Here is a 17,057-nt window from a genome sequence, read left to right as displayed (position 1 = left end):
TGCAGGCTCGACCCCCAGTGTGGGGCATGCAGAAGGCAGCCAATCGACGATTCTCTCTCATCACTGATGTTTCTCTCTCTCTCTCTCTCTCTCTCTCTCTCTCTCTCTCTCTCTCTCTCCTTCTCCCGTCCTCTCTGAAATCAATAAAGAATATATATTTCTTATGCCGAAACCGGTTTGGCTCAGTGGATAGAGCGTCGGCCTGCGGACTGAAGGGTCCCGGGTTCGATTCCGGTCAAGGGCATGTACCTGGGTTGCGGGCACATCCCCAGTGCGGGGTGTGCAGGAGGCAGCTGATCGATGTTTCTCTCTCATCGAAGTTTCTAACTATCTCTCTCCCTTCCTCTCTGTAAAAAAATCAATAAAATATATTTAAAAAAAAAATAAAAAAAAAGTATATTTCTTAAAAGATAAAAATGTTGTCATCTGTGATAACATGAATGGACCTTACAGGTATTATGCTAAGTGAAATAAGTCAGACAGACAAGGACAAAAACAGTCTGATTTAGCTCATATGTAAAATATAAAAGAAAAAAGTAACAAATGAACAAATATAACGAAATAAAAAAAAATTCAAGGATACAGAGAACAGAATAGTGGTTCCAGAGGAGAAGGAGAACGGAGAGAGGGCAAAGTAGGTAGACGGGGTTAAACAAATGGTAATAGATGGAAACTAGACTTTTGGTTGTGAGCACCCAAAAGGGTGTATAGACGTCAAATTATACTATTGTACACCTGAAATTTAGATGTTATTAACCAATGCTACCTCAATAAAGAAATTATTTTAAAAAACTCTTCTGTTTTACAAATCCTTCAACTTCTCAAATGTCTCAGGGGCTCCACAGAACCTCTTCTCTTTGTAGGAACCTCCTATTCATAGTGCTTTTTGTCTGATAACACTCACTTATTCCTCAAGTGTCACCTTAAATGTGATTTTGCTGCAAAGTCTTCTCTGATATTTTAAACAAGATTTCTGGTCATATAAGTTCCCAGGTTGGCTCCCATGTCTAGTACAGGCACCAGATCTCAGGATTTCTAAATACTGTCCTACAATAAAATAAACCAATTCCCCTTGGAGAAGTCATTGATTTTAGGGACAAGGCAGAGAAAAATACAAGAAGAGTGGGATATATTATGGTACTGGGAAATAAGGAAGTGCTCAAAAAATGATGGGCCATGTTGAAACACCAAACAGCCAACCTGAAAAGTTCCTAATGCTCCAAACTGAAACAATTTGTGCAACAGAATAAGTAATGATAGAATTAGTTTGTATCACTTCTCTAGTCAATATCTTATAGTTTCCAGGGTACAGGACTTTCACCTCCGTGGTTAAATTTATTCCTAGGTATATTATTCCTTTTGATTCAATTGTAAATGGGACTGTCTCCTTAATTCCTCTTCCTGGTAGTCCTTTGTTAGCATAAAGAAATGCAAGTGATTTTTGTATATTGATTTTATATCCTGCAACTTTACTAAATCTATTCATTAATTCTAACAGTTTTGGGGGTGGAGTATCTAGGGTTTTCTATATGAACAATCATGTTGTCTGCATTCTTTTTCTTGGCCAAATGTTCTGACTGGGACCTATAATACTATGTTGAATAAAATGGTGAGAGTGAGCATCCTTGTCTTCCTGATTTTAGAGGGAAAGCTTTTAACATCACACATGGTGTTCTTGCCAAAAATTCATAACCTCAATGAAACTCTGAAAAAAACAGCAGACAAATCCAAACTGAGTGATTCTACAAAATACCTGTCTCAGAAAATGTGTCAAGGTCTTGATGTGTGTGGAAAGACTGATAGACGATCACAGATTAGAAAAGATTGATATTGAAGAACATAACACAAGTAAGCACAACTACTATATGCCAGGTGAGATTTGCAATTGAGTCATGGAACAGAAAAAGAACTCTAGGAAGTGTTGTAAAATTCAAATAAGGGCGGTAGTATTGTTAAGAACATTGGACAAATAATAATTTTCTAGTTTTGATAATGATACTAATTCTGTGAAATAACATCATCAGAGGAGGCTTGCTGGTATATGGCATATGCGAACTCTATATTATTTTTACAACTTTCCTGTAGTTTTAATATTATTTGAATAAATAAATGTTTATAAAGAAGGGGATTTTTATCATTCTGAAGTGAATAATAAAAAATAAGCTGGAAGAAGATTTGAAAATATTTTGTTAGTAGAAGAGAAACACATACACACAATATCAATATATATAAATGCCTAATATACCAACTGGAAGTTCCATCGCTTGCTATCACATGTGCTGACCACCAGGGGGTGGTGCAGAATGAAGGAAGGTCCAGGCTGGTGGCCAGCAGCTTCTAGGGACCCTATCCATACACGTATTTTGTCACTGGGCCTCTAGTATATAATTAATAGGCTATGTCTACATTTCCTTCAATATAGGAAAAAAATTGGTTTGAGAATGTGACAAAAATGTGGAAGAAATGTCATAGTGAATATAAGAAAGAATCATTAAGCTAAAAAGAATTACTGAGAAGTACTGAGGAAAATGTAGGGATTACATAGGGAAATTTGGTAATCAATCAAAGCAGCCTCTTGAATAAGACACAAGGGTATTGAGGATGGGGACTATACCTTTAAATGTTGTGCTATGCCCAATTTTGCTGAGCTCAATGCTGGGCACAAAGGAGGACCTCAAATAAGTGCATGATTGACAATGAAAAAATGGACTCAAACCAAGTTCTGGACAATGGACTAGCAAATGCACACATTAAATGTAATCCTCAAAGTAACTGTAACATAGTGATGTTTGCATGTAAAGGGTAACACACTCTAACTTAGAGAGTTTTAAACAACTGTCAAAGTCAAGCACTTTGGTTACAAGCAGAGAGGGAGCAAAGGTTGGTCTCATGCCCAGATCCAGTAGTTGTTGATGCATTAAAAAGTCCCCTTGAGAAAGATAATGTGTTACCATTCTCTTCTCTCCAGAAGTAACTACAAAGAGAATTACTTTAAATAATCCAATAACTAACAGTTTGTTTTGAAATGGACCTTATTCACTAGAGATTTCAATTCTTAGAGAAATTCCCCCAAAAGACTATGATGAGATTTCTTAAGTATATGGTTTCCTGTTGAGGAGGAGGGGTCTATATTTCTACCATTATTTTTTAATATTATAAAGCCTTTGGGTAGAAGGGAAGATTAGCTCTGCCTTTAGTGTTTGCCATGGTGATGTTTACAAATGTAGTTTTCATATATCAAAATTTGCTGCATCACTTGCAGCATTAGTCGCATTGATCTCTGGTTGGTTAAAAGTTTACTGGGATTTCTTCTGCCAGAAACATTTTCTGTATTTTGGTAACACTCTCCCATGAGGCCTCATGTATTCCTGTGAAGTTGAAATGACAGCATTATTTTTATTTGGAGAAAGGAAGTGGAAAAGAAATAACCCTTTAAGCTTTGGAATTGATGTTCAGTCTATAAAACGTCTTCAGTTAAAAGGAGGGGTGACTGGATTCTAGTTCTGGGCTCATTTTAAAATATGTCATTTGGGGCAAATCTTTTCAGTTCTGGGCATCTCAACTTATCCAGCCACGAAGATGAAGTGCTAAGATCTAACTCACCCTTCCTCATGGGGGATGCAAACATCAGGGACTTTTAGGAGCTTTCTAACTTAAAGTGACCCCTCTACCCCTATCATAACATAACATAAAGGCTATCAGCTTCAAAAGATGATTTCAATAAAAAACCAATTCACTCCTTAACAAATAAGATTTCTGAAACTTGCTGTATGACTTATGGGGCAGGCCTTGGTGAATAACATCATAATTCATGTTGTTATGCAACCTCCTAAAGGGGCCAAGGAGGAATGAAAGTTGTGGTGAAGTGTTGTGATTTCTGGAGGGAGAGGCTCTGGTATCAAGTGCATTTCTCGTCTCTAATTTTGGAGAGAGAGAGAGAGAGAGAGAGAGAGAGAGAGAGAGAGAGAGAAAGAGAGTTAGTTATAAGTTGTGTCTACCTTTAGGACTTAAACAGTAAAGACAAAAGAAAAAAGGCAGTGTTTTTTGTTGTTTTTCTTATTAAATATATTTTTATTGATTTCAGAGAGGAAGGGAGAGGGAGAGAGAGAGAAACATCAATGATGAGAGAGAATCATTGACCAGCTACCTCCTGCATGCCCACCCCCACCCCCACTGGATAGAGCCCGCAACCCAGGCATATGCCCTTGACCTGAATCAAACCTGCGACCCTTCAGTCCACAGGCCAAGCTCTATCCACTGAGCCAAGCTGGCTAGGGCTGCAGGTGGTGTTTTCAGATACCAGCAGCCAGCAGTTGGGAAAGTAAGAAGGGAAAAGGCAGAAAGACGGGAGTTTAGAAACACTGCACTTATGTGTAATGAAAACTGGAGAGAACTGGGAACCCAATATCCAGGGGGTGATAGAGTCGCCCAGCAACTAGCAGCCTGCAGCTCCAGTCCTGCTGCTCCAGGCGGGTAAGGGGCCCAACAGCCCGTGGCTGGGATGCAGCTGGCCCGGGCGCGCAGTCCCTTACCTTTCCCTCCTTGTTTCAGGACCAGGGAGTGTCCCACCAAGGGGTAGGAACCCGAAACGCTGGGGATGCGCCTCATTTGCAGCCACTTATGCGCGTAGCTCGCCATCATCTGCAAGAATCTCAGGATGAGGGTGACGCCCGCCAGGGAGACGGCGCTGAGCGCGCCCCAGAGCAGCAGCTTCTGCCCGACGTGCACCAGCCACACGGCCACCATCGCGCCAGCGGTCGGCTCCGCGCGGGGAGAGAGACCCAGAACTTTGGGGGCGGGAGTTGGGCCCAGGCCTGTACCAGCCCCTGCAGTTCAAGTGCGGGCCCTGGGAGGAGTCCTGACATTCCCGGGGGCGGGCGCAGCGGGCCGGGAGGGCGGGGGAAGAGGTGGCGCCCGGCCCAATCGCCTCTCCCTCCTCCCGCAACCCGTAGGCAGCAGCCCAGGCGCCCAGGAGCGGGCCTTCCCGTGCAGGGACCGCCCTGCCCCCTGGGGACGGGGCTGGAGCCTCCCCCGCTCGGAGGAAAGCGCCGCCGGGTTGCTGTGCAGACAGACGCCTAGTAACGCGCACGGGCCTCTGTTTGGTTCCAGCAGAAACGAAAGCCCGGAAGCCCGAGTCTGAAGGCAGAGAGCGCTGGGAAGACACGGAGGCCCTTGAGTGGCGGGGGGAGGAGAATGGGTGCAATTTAGGGGCAACTCAGGATGGAGAGGCGCGCTGGGGCTGGGGTGGGCTGACTTCCGTTACGGGAGTGATCGGTACGTTTTAGAATGGAAATAAAGGGCGCCGGGTTGGAGGTTCGGTTTGGGGTTAGTTTTTCCCTGGCTGCGCGCCTGGCCTCATGATGCTCCCTTGCGCAACCTGTAGTGTCCTCTCTCCTGGGACTGGCTGCGCGCGGGAGGTGGGTGCATCCTGGCTGAGCATCAGGGTCATTCAGAGCAGCTCCCTACTTTGACCTGGGACTCCAACCTGAGGCAGCAGGTAAAGTTCGTCATCAGGTCACGGGAGAGCTGAATCATGTTCTTGTGATCCCAATGGCTTCCAAATTATCCTCGGAACCAAGAGAACATGGGGGCGGGTGGAGAGGATGAAGGGCAAGGTCTCTGGAAGTGGGAGAGATAAGAGATGCTGGCAGAGCGGGGGTTGGATAAAGGAACAGTAATTATGAAGTAACTCTCAAAAGACAAACCACTGAGCCTATGGAAGGAAGGAAGGGAAAGGGAATGATGGTGAGAAAGAAACCCCAATTCTGCCCATGGCTGTGTTCACTGACTAGGAATTTTCCTTCTTCAGGTAGCGGGACCCCAATCCTGACTGTGGTTCTCTTTTCTACAGGGGATCCTTCCTACAGAGGCGCTGGGCTAGGAGTGTCCCTCTCTAGGAGCAGGTCCATAGTGATCCGGAAGGTGCCAAGGAAGATGACCTACATTGAGAAATGCCCTGGGTCCTACTTTGCTCAATTCCCTCCCTTTTACTGGCAGCTCTGGTACAGGTTGCAGGGCGTTTCCTGGGCAGAGAGAAACATGCTTAAGGCTTTTCTCCATCTGATTTTTTTAAAAGTCGTCTATCTGTCCTGACATGGAAAAAGGATCAGGAAATAGTAAGTGAAAGATAAACTTTTAAAGTTGCAGAACAGAGTACATAATGTAATGCCATCTTTAGGGAGAAAAATGGTTTAGTTCTCTGCAGCTGGACTAATGTGTGGGAGGAAAAACACTGGTCAACCTTATGGGATGTCCACAGAGAAGAAGAATTTACATTCTTTATTTTATTCACTTTGATATTGTTTCATCTGTTTAACACTTTAAAATATTATTTTCTCTAAGTAGATCTCATCTCTCTAAAAGTCTATCACAGCTATGGAACTATGGGATTTCTCTCTATCTGACTCTCTGCTCATCTCAGTGGACAAAACAAGGAATATGTAATCACTACCCTCAAGAAGTGGAGAAGGGGGTGGGGGGAGTACTTCAGGCAGCCAACATGAGCAGTAAGTGCGCCGAAGCAGAGAAGGGTATGATGGGTTCAAGAAAGTGTGTAGGGGACCCCTGCTTGGAGCACAGGGTGGCTCAGGGTGACCAGGACAAGAAAATGTTCACAAGTAGCATGGCGCCATCTTGCACGATCTTGACTCCCAGTCTAAGAAATTGTATCTTTAGTTTGAAGGCAATTCATGGATGACAAAGAGAGCACCGAAGATTTTATGAATCAGGTTAGTGGGGCTCCACCCTGAGAAGCTGGTCAGCTGTAAGAGCCCAGAACCAATCCGATAATTAGCAGTTTAAACACTGAAAGTGTATATTCTAGAAATGATTCTACTTGCATTGAGAGTACCTAATGTACTGAGGATTTAACTATTCTATGAATTAAAAGCAAGATCCTTATGAAAGAAACAATCTTTAGGACACAGCTTTGCAATCCTGAATGAGTACTCTATGAAAATAGTCCAATGTTCTGACCTCATACCCGTCTACGGCTACCTGATTAGTTGCTAAGGAAGAGGAACAATGAAAATATGAGAAACATGGAAGGTTCTGGTGTCCTTGCATCATGACAAAGTTAGACCAGCTTCCCTGCTCTGACCCTGAGACTTCTGCCTCTAGTTTCCCTCGCTGCTCACAGATGTTTCCTTCGTTTTGGCTCTTCACTGTGTGCTGGTGTGTTGCACGCTGACAACTGTGTGCTCTTCCCTCTTCCAACATCCAAGGCCCTGGCTAGCCTCATCAGCCTCGCCTCTCCTCTCCCATAAGCACATGAGTGTTCTTTCCCCCAGTTAGTGCTGAGTGGGGTGGCTGCTATCTGCTGTGCTTGTGTCCTGGGGCCCTCACCTGACACCTAGTGTGATAGGAAGCTGCTTATTCCTCACTGTGGGAAAAGAACATCCCTTCTCTTCCATCTCAGTGCTTAGATCCTTGAAGTAGAAAAGTGTCCAAGACATGCTTGTTTGTGGGGGTTGGATTGGGAAAAGGGATCCTGGCAGAATGTAGATGTCATAGGTAGAAGGTTGGTTAGGTCTCTACAAGAAAATACAAAACATGACATTACCAATGGAAATTAACTGTGGCTCAGAATCCTGTTTGGTAACTAGCCACACGACTAAAGTATATACTCATGAATGTCAGTTAATTTATTCATTTCCTTTCCCTGCCCCAAATCAGAAAATGTATCTCCTGAACATTAATGGATAAACCTGTCAATATCTTATTTTGTAATCTCGCTCAGAACTGACCCCACACTTTTGTGGATCATCACACTCACACACTCTATCTTTCACAAAAAAGTCCTCAGATTTAGCAAAACAAAATGTATTCCCCTTAATTAGAAGCTCTTACCTCTCATATCTGCCTTGGGGTTTGTATGGAATAGATCTGATTATAGTTTGGGTTCTGAAACATTGTAGTTGTTAAATCTCTTGGTCCACTTAGATGGGTTTTAGCCACATACACTGTATGTGGATGTTACTAGTTCAGCTGTCAGGGCCCCATCTTATTCACAAGTTCTTGGGTGAGGCACCGCTGTGTCATTTTTAGTGGCATAGTTTGAACCTGGCCTTGAAGGGGGGTGGGGAGGAGTGGGCACTGCTGTTTTAAGTCCCCTCACTGGAATACAGGTGTTTGGGGTTTGTTTGTTTGTTTGTTTATTTGTTTACCAGCCTTCCCTGCTGCCAGAGAGCTGGCCGCCCCCTGCCCTGGCACAGTTGGTTTTGTCAGACTAAAGAAGTTCCAGCTCTTTTGGAAGCAGGGTTATCTCCCTCTGTTCAAATTCCTCATCCTCAGCCCAGAGCCTGGCCAGTCAGGTGAAGCTCAAAGGGTGATGGAGAAATTGGACAGTGTTCCTTTAAGGCAGGTATCCAGGAGGGGAGCCTGGGTACTGCTAGAGGCAAGGACCAAAAAGTGGTTTAGCATGTAGATGTGAGAAGTCCGCCAGAAGGCTGATGGACTCTGATATTGAGCAAAGGCTGAGAATCAGCATATTATTACCTGCTGTTGGCTGAATGGCTGAAGGCAATCCCATAAAGCTAATAATCCTTTCTTGTTTACCAAACCTTACCATTGATGTCTGTTTGCTTTGCTAAAGGGCAAATGTATATTCTAGTAAATAAAAAGCAATGGGTCCGGACATTCAGAGAGCCATTCCCTAGAGAAAGGTCTCCTCCTGGTTCCCATGTCTTCTAAATTTATATTTCTTGACTAGTGTATCCATTTATGTTGCAGCCCCTTCTCCAGATCCTTGGTTGCAGCAGGTACCTATTGTGGACATTGCCCTCAGCTGTAGGAGCTACAGTCAGGGCTCAATTAGCAGGGAGCCAGGCAGGGTTTTGTTTAGCTTAGCAACCGCCCATGCGTCCTGGAGGCCCATGGGGGAAACCCTGGCACCGGCACCGGAGGCCCCATCCGCACCCTCAGCCCGCAGTGGCGCTGGCAGCTGTGCACCTGGGCGCTCAGGGTCTCAGGGCACCAGGACAGAGAGGGACAGAGGGCGCTGCTGCCCCTACAGCCTCAGCCCCGTGAGCCATCCAGGCGTTGGAAAGGTGGTCTCCAGGGCTTTCGGCTGAGCGCCTGGAGATGGTCCTCTGCGTGGGGAGTGTACTAGAGGCCCCCTGGGGGGACCCGGGCAGATGGGAACCCCAGGATTCCTGCCCTGCCCAAGGCAACCTCCTCTGGATCCTTGCAAGCAGGGGTGGATGGAGGCCGGATGCGTGTGAGTAGCAGCAGGGCCGGCCGTCTCTCCATGAGACCCCTACCCCTGCGTCTGCAGCAGCCCCCTTGCTGGGCGTGCTTAGAGCCCTGTGCTATTTGCAAGGACTCCCAACAACTCCCCTGGGCAGCCTCCTTGCCCATTTCCTGGGTCCTGATTGTGTGCCTTTCTGTTCTTTTTAAGCCCCCCAGTCAGGCTTTTGCTCCACTCTCTCCGAGATCACCCTCTACTGTTCACCAGCCCGGCGGGAGTGGAGCTGAAGCGGGGCTTGAAGGGAAAGGGGAGAATTTGGTTCACTTCTCAGCCTTGACGGGTTGTCTGACAGCCTGCTTTTCTCCAGGACTCTGAAGGGAGCTCAGGTCCCAGCCTGTAATGCAGAATATGGCAGACGTGCAGGGCAGCTACAATTTTAAGAAATGATGCCTCCCTACTTTTCAAGGATCAGCCCCAATTCTTATCCCAAGTGGGAGGGGTTTTCTCAGTGTGACATCCGGCTAATTTACATAAGTATACCATCATCTGACACCCAGGCCACTGGCAATGCCCAGGACACCTCTGATGTCTACCTTAGAGCTCCTGAGGCTTTCAAAGTGCGCTCAGGTGCCCCAGAAACGCTGACAACCGTTTCACTGGGAACTGAAGGACATTTCCCTCAACACACACACACACACACAAACACATACACAGAAACACACACATTATTTCATCATGAGCAGTAATGAAAACATTCTTCTTATAAAGTGCATTTTAGAGTTCAGGTGAATTTTATTTTTTAATGAGCAGCTAAGTGGGTGCAAAAATATTCAGTATCTGAATCCTACAAGAGAAGAAATGGTGAAAGGCAGACCACCAGGGCCCATTCCTGAATGGAGATTTCTGACGTATAATCTGGTGAAGGAAGAAGAGTCAGACCTGCTAGCAAGGAACCCTCCCCCACCCCCACCCCCACCTTCCCTGACTCCTCCCACACACATTCACACCCACCTCCACCAAAAATAAATTAACTGGAGAACTATTGCATTAAGACTCATTCTAACCCATTCACAATTTAAATAATTACATGTTTATAAAACTGCATGACATTCACCTCAGTTCTAAAATAAGCAGTTAAATACATTTTTTCTTTTCATTTAAAATATTGCAGAATGAAATACATGAATCGACTGAATTTTTTTTTCTTAAGGAAAATCAATTGCATTTGGATAAGTGGCTAGGATACATATGGGTGAGGAATTAGATTTTTGTTATTGGCTACTGGTCTTTAACATTTATGCAATTAAAGATTTATGAGCAAACAGATCTACTCACTGATCTTGTGCCAGAAGCTAAGACCAACAAGTACCATATGAATGGGATATTCAGCAGGGATGAAAATCAGCATAATATTGCCCTACTGTTGGCCAATTCCCTAACCTGATAATCCTTTTACTGTGTACCAAACTTTACCTTTGATATGCCTGTTTGCATTTCTAAAGGGCAAATGTGTATTCAAGTGAATAAAAGCAATGGCGATCCAGAAGTCAAAGAGCCTCTCCACCAGAGAAAGGTTTCCACCTGGCCCCCCATGCGTTCTAAATTCATATTTCTTCTCTAGTGTATTCATTTGTGTGCAGTCCTTTCTTCAGATCCTGAACCCTCGCCTCAAATGGATGCAGCTTCACAATCTTAAACTCTAGTCTTAGTGCTTTTTACAAAGAGGTCCTGAAACACATCGGTGTGACCAGTGAGAGAACTGGGGTCAGTCTCCATAGCTGGGCATTTCAGTCCCTGTTTGTATTATCTACACACTTTAATGGATACTTTTAAATACCACTGTATTTGGCATTACGGATAGAAGTGACTACTTTGCATTAGCAAATGTATTAATTTTACTAAAAATGCAGACAATGAATGGCAGGTAATTGCTGTGAGAAGTAATATACCCAGATATGTACATTCAAGAATTCTTCTGGTAATGAACTTGTACTCTCTGTAGGGCATTAGCCAGCCCCCTGAACACACCGGGTTGTTGTTTTTTTATTTACATGCACAGATAGCCGTATTCCCTTTCTTTCATACCTCATTCCTTTTTTAATTAGAAAGTATACAAACGGGGAATACTTTTGCATCCTGAAGTATATTTTTCCCTCTTGGATTTCTGGGGTGGCTATTTATAACATTGAATAAACAAATATCATTCAACAATGGATTTAAATTATACTACTGACACCTTGACTGCCAGTTTGCAGATAGTTGCAACTAATTATTAGCTTGCTTAATGTTGAAATGTATATTTAGTTTTCTAAAGCCCAGAGACCTGGCGAGGGGAGGTGGTCAAAGTATAGGTAGGTGCGTGACAACTCCAATTATGTTCTTCTGTCTCAAGATTGCTTTGACTATTGTGGACTTTTTGTAGTTCCACATAAATTTTGGGGTATGGATGAACCTGGAGAGTTTTACGCTAAGTGAAATAAGTCAGATAGACACAGGCAAATACCATATGGTCTTACTTATGTGTGACATTTAAGAAAAACAAACAACAACAACAACAACAACAACAAAACACCACAAAAACAGACTCGTAGAAACAGAGAACAAAACAATGGTTACCAGCCCTAACTAGCTTGGCTCAGTGGATAGAACATCGGCCTGCAGACTGAAGGGTCCCGGGTTCGATTCTGGTCAGGAGCATGTACCTTGGTTGCGGGCACATCTCCACTGCGGGCTGTGCAGGAGGTGGCTGACCGATGTTTCTCTCTTGTTGATGTTTCTAACCTCTATCCCTCTCCCTTCCTCTCTGTAAAACCAAAAACAAAACATGACCCATATATATACTGTTTACAGGAGACCCACCTCAGAACAAGGGACTCACACAGACTGAAAGTGAAGGGATGGAAAATTATCTATTAGGCAAATGGAAACGAATAAAAAGCTGGGGTAGCCATACTTATATCTGACAAAATAGACCTCAAAGTGAAGACCATAACAAGAGACAAGAAAGGCCACTTCATAATACTAAAGGGAATGATACAAGAAGAAGATATAACTCTGGTCAACATTTATGTACCCAATGCAGGGGCACCCAAATACATAAAAAACTTCTGGAACATATCAGGGGTGAGATGGTCAGCAACACTATCATAGTTGGAGACTTTAATACCCCATTAACATCACTGCATAAATCCTCTAGACAAAAAATTAGCAAAGAAACTTCAATTCTGCCGAAACCGGTTTGGCTCAGTGGATAGAGCGTCAGCCTGCGGACTGAAAGGTCCCAGGTTCGATTCTGGTCAAGGGCATGTACCTGGGTTGTGGGCACGTCCCCAGTAGGAGATGTGCAGGAGGCAGCTGATCAATGTTTCTCTCTCATCGATGTTTCTAACTATCTCTCTCCCTTCCTCTCTGTAAAAAATCAATAAAATATATTTAAAAAAAAAAGAAAAAGAAACTTCAATTCTAAATGACTCACTAGATCAAATGGACTTAATTGAAATATTTAGAACATTCCACCCCAAAACTACAGAGTATATATTCTTCTCAAGCGCACATGGGACATTCTCAAAGATAGACCACATATTGGGACATAGGCAAAGCCTCTCCAAATCAAGAGAACTGAAATCATATAAAGCATCTTCTCAGATCACAATGGCATAAAATTAAAAATTAACTACAGTAAAAACAATCACAAAAATGTAAACACTTGGAGGCTGAATAGCATACTATTAAACAATGAGTGGGTTACCAAAGAGATCAAAGAAGAAATCAAATACATGCTGGAAACAAACGACAATGAAAACACAACATTCCAAAATCTTTGGGACATAATGAAAGCAGTACTGAGAGGGGAGTTCATACCATTAGAGGCCTACCTCAAAATACAAGAAAAACTGATAATAAACCATCTAACTCTGCAACTTGAAAAATTAGAAAGAGAGCAACAAGAAAAGTCCAGAGTAAGCAGAAGGAAGGAAATAACAAAGATCAGAGCAGAAATAAATAACATAGAGATAAAAAAATACAAAAGATCAATGAAATCAAGAGCTGGTTCTTTGAAAGGATAAACAAGATTGATGAACTTCTAGCCAGGTTCACCAAGAAGCAGAGAGAGGACCCAAACAAACAAAATCAGAAATGAAAGAGGTGAAATAACAACAGATCCCACAGAAATACGAAGAATCGTTAAAAAAAAAAAAAAAAAAAAAAAAAAGACTATGAGCAGCTCTACCATAACAAACTGGTCAACCTAGAAGAAATGGACATATTCCTAAAAAATATGAGCTTCTAAAATTCAGCCAGGAGGAATCAAAATTTCTGAATAGGCCGATAACTATGGAGGAAATTGAAGCAGTAATCAAAAATCTTCCAACAAACAAAAGCCCTGGACAAGATGGCTTCACAGGGGAGTTTTATAAAACATTCAAAAAAGAAATAAAACATATCTTCCTCAGACTATTCCAAAAAATTCAAGAGGAAGGAGCACTTCTGAGCCCTTTGTATGAAGCCAGCATTATCCCAAAATCAGATAAAGACAATACAAAGAAAGAGAATGACAGGCCAATATCCCTCATGAACATAGATGCCAAAATCTTCAACAAAATTCTAGCAAATCAAATCCAGCAATACATTAGAAAGATCATGCACCATGACCAAGTGGAATTTATTCCGGGGATGCAAGGATGGTACAATATCTGCAAATCAATAAATGTGATACACCATATAAACAAACTGAGAGATAAAAACCGTATAATCATATCCATTGATGCAGAAAAAGCATTTGACAAAATCCAACACCCTTTCTTGATAAAAACCCGCAGCAAGGGGGGAATAGAAGGATCATACCTCAACATAATAAAAGCCATATATGACAAACTCACAGCCGACATCATACTCAATGGGCAAAAACTAAAACCATTTCCACTAAGAACAGGAAAAAGACAGAGATGCCCACTCTCACCACTCCTGTTCAACATAGTACTGAAGTATTAGTCATTGCAATCAGACAAGAAGAAGATATAAAAGGTATCCTAATTGGAAAAAAAGAAGTAAAACTGTCCTTATTCACAAATGACATGATATTATACATAAAAAACCCCAAAGACTCCATAAAAAAATCTATACTTAATAAATGAATTCGGCAATGTAGCAGAATACAAAATTAATACCCAGAAGTCTGTGGCTTTTCTATACACCAATAATGAACTCACAGAAAGAGAAATTTAAAAAGCAATCCCATTTATCTTTGCAACAACAAAAAAATAAGTTACCTAGGAATAATATTAACCAAGGATATAAAGGACCTGTACTCAGAAAATTTCAGAACGCTGAAAAAAGAGATAGAGGAAGACATGAACAAATGGAAGAATATACCATGTTCATGGATTGGTAGAATCAACATCAATAACATCATTAAAGTGTCCATACTAACCAAAGCAATCTATAAATTCAATGCAATTCCCATTAAAATACCAACAGCAAACTTCAAAGACCTAGAACAAATTCTCCAAAAATTCATCTGGAATAAAAAAAAAAAGACCCCAAATAGCTGCAGCAATCTTGAGAAAGAACAATGTTGGAGGGATCACAATACCAGATATCAAGCTATACTACAAAGCCACTGTTCTTAAAACTGCCTGGTACTGGCACAAGAACAGACATATAGACCAGTGGAACAGAAGAGAGAACCCAGAAATTGACACAAGCCATTATGTGCAATTAATATTTGACAAAGGAGGCAAGATCATACAATAGAGTCAAGACAGTTTCTTCAATAAATGGTGCTGGGAAACCTGGACAGATACTTGCAAAAAAATGAAACCAGACCACCAACTTATACCATACACAAAAATAAACTCAAAATGGATAAAAGACTTAAATGTAAGATGGAAAACCATAAAAATCTTAGAAGAAGCCATGGGCAGCAAAGTAGCAGACATTTGTCATAGCAATATATTTAAGGGTACAGCTTCTAGGGCAATGGAACTCAGGAGAAAAATGAACAAATGTGACTACATCAAAATAAAAAGCTTCTGCACAGCAAAAGAAACCATCAACAAAACAACAAGAAAGCCCACTGCATAGGAGAACATATTTGCCAATGTTATCTTCTATAAGAGTTTGATCTCCAATATTTACAAGGAACTCATACAAGTTAACAAAAGGAAGATAAACAACCCAATCAAAAAATGGGCAAATGACCTAAATAGGCACTTTTCAAAAGAGGACATTCGGAAAGCCAAGAGACATTTGAAAACATGCTCAAAGTCACTACTCATCCGAGAGATGCAAATCAAAACAACAATGAGGTACCATCTCACACCTGTCAGAATGGCTATCATCAACAAAAGACAAGTGCTGAAGAGGATGTGGAGAAAAAGGAACCCTCCTGCACTGCTGGTGGGAATGCAGACTGGTGCAGCCACTGTGGAGAACATTATGGAGTTTCCTCAAAATATTAAAAATGGAACTGCCATTTGACCCAGTGATCCCACTTCTAGGAATATATCCCAAGAAACCAGAAACACCAATCAGAAAGGATATATGCACCCCTATGTTCATAGCAGCACAATTTACAGTAGCTAACATTTGGAAATAGCCTAAATGCCCATCAGCAGATGAGTGGATTAGAAAACTGTGGTATATCTACACAATGGAATATCACGCTGTTATAAAAAAGAAGGAATTCTTACCATTTGCAACAGCATGGATGGAACTGGAGAACATTATACTAAGTGAAATAAGCCAGTCAGTGAAAGAAAAATACCACATAATCTCACTCATTTATGGATTATAAAGACCATTATAAACTGATGAACAAAAATAGATATAGAGGCAGAGAAGCATCGGACAGACTGTCAAATGACAGCAGGAAGGGGGGAGGGTTGGGGGGCAGAGGGAGGTAAGAGATCAACCGAAGGACTTGTATACATGCATATAAGCATAACCAATGGACACAAGACACTGGGAAGGGGGTGAGGGCATGTGCCGGGGGGTAGGGAAGGCTAGAGGAAGGTCAATTGGGGGGAAAAAGAGCAGACATATGTACTACTATTTGTAATACTTTAAACAATAAAAAGAGGAAAACAATAGTTGGGGAAAAAATGCAAAAAAAAATAAATCTCTATCGTGGCTGGTGCATAAGCCTAACAATAAATAACAACTGCTATTAGTTATAATTCTCATTATTTAAAATATACTTTTATTTATCACCCACAATCAGCACCCTTTTTGCAAAGTATAGTTTATTGCTAGAACCTACAGGAAAGGTAAAATAATTGTTTTCCAAACATTAGTTGTCAACCTGTATTTATAAAATATTTATTCCATCTAAAACCTAGAGGGAGCTGGACTTTTTGAGTAATCTGGAGAAACAGTTGGAAATGAATCTTATCAGCAAACAACAAGGAAAATAAGATGAGTGAACCAGGAGAGCTTCAGACAAATTGCCATGAGCTCCTAGTTCAGAGAGGAGTCCATAGGTTAGGGAAGAAGGGGGGTAAGGATGAGTTGTAAAGAATGTGTCGATGGGGGTAAATAGGTACTTGGGGTTTGGGAGGACATTCTAGGAGACCAAAGCTCTGTGAGCAAATGCATGTAGTTACAATATGATGTGTCATATAAGGAATTCAGTTAGGAGCATAGTGCAGGAAAAGGAAGGAAGAAGAAAACGGGGAAAGCCTGGGGTTCGAGACACTGTTTATCAGTGACAGTAGCTGACCTTGCTCAACGTTAAGTTCTATTTTTAGAATTTGTTGTCTGAACTACCTAGCTAAAATTATAAGACATTTTGAGTTGAGCGTCTTGTGTGTGTGTCTCTACTCCCATTTCAAATACACTCTTAATCCATATACTTGTTACTGTTGGAAAC

The 17,057-nt window shown here is 42.1% G+C and overlaps 2 protein-coding genes across 3 annotated transcripts in view; both read right to left on the bottom strand.

Moving 5' to 3' along the window:
• The window catches only part of LOC308514061 (cytochrome P450 4V2-like), a gene marked incomplete at its 5' end in the record, with an annotated part of 31,974 nt that extends 27,221 nt beyond the window's left edge, over nucleotides 1-4,753 (bottom strand). Inside the window, one exon of one of the 2 annotated variants that reach the window (XM_081084101.1) lies at nucleotides 4,533-4,753. In XM_081084101.1, the coding sequence (XP_080940227.1) occupies nucleotides 4,533-4,746 (214 nt within the window). The remainder of the gene's footprint in view (nucleotides 1-4,532) is intronic. The other variant, XM_081084102.1, reaches the window with a different exon arrangement.
• Nucleotides 1-17,057, bottom strand: part of LOC308512628 (coagulation factor XI-like) — a gene marked incomplete at both ends in the record, with an annotated part of 328,656 nt that overhangs the window by 80,724 nt on the left and 230,875 nt on the right.

Source organism: Myotis nattereri (assembly GCF_964212035.1).
Source record: "Myotis nattereri genome assembly, chromosome: 2".
Classification (NCBI taxonomy): Eukaryota; Metazoa; Chordata; class Mammalia; order Chiroptera; family Vespertilionidae; genus Myotis; species Myotis nattereri.
This window is presented reverse-complemented; position numbering and strand designations above follow the sequence as displayed.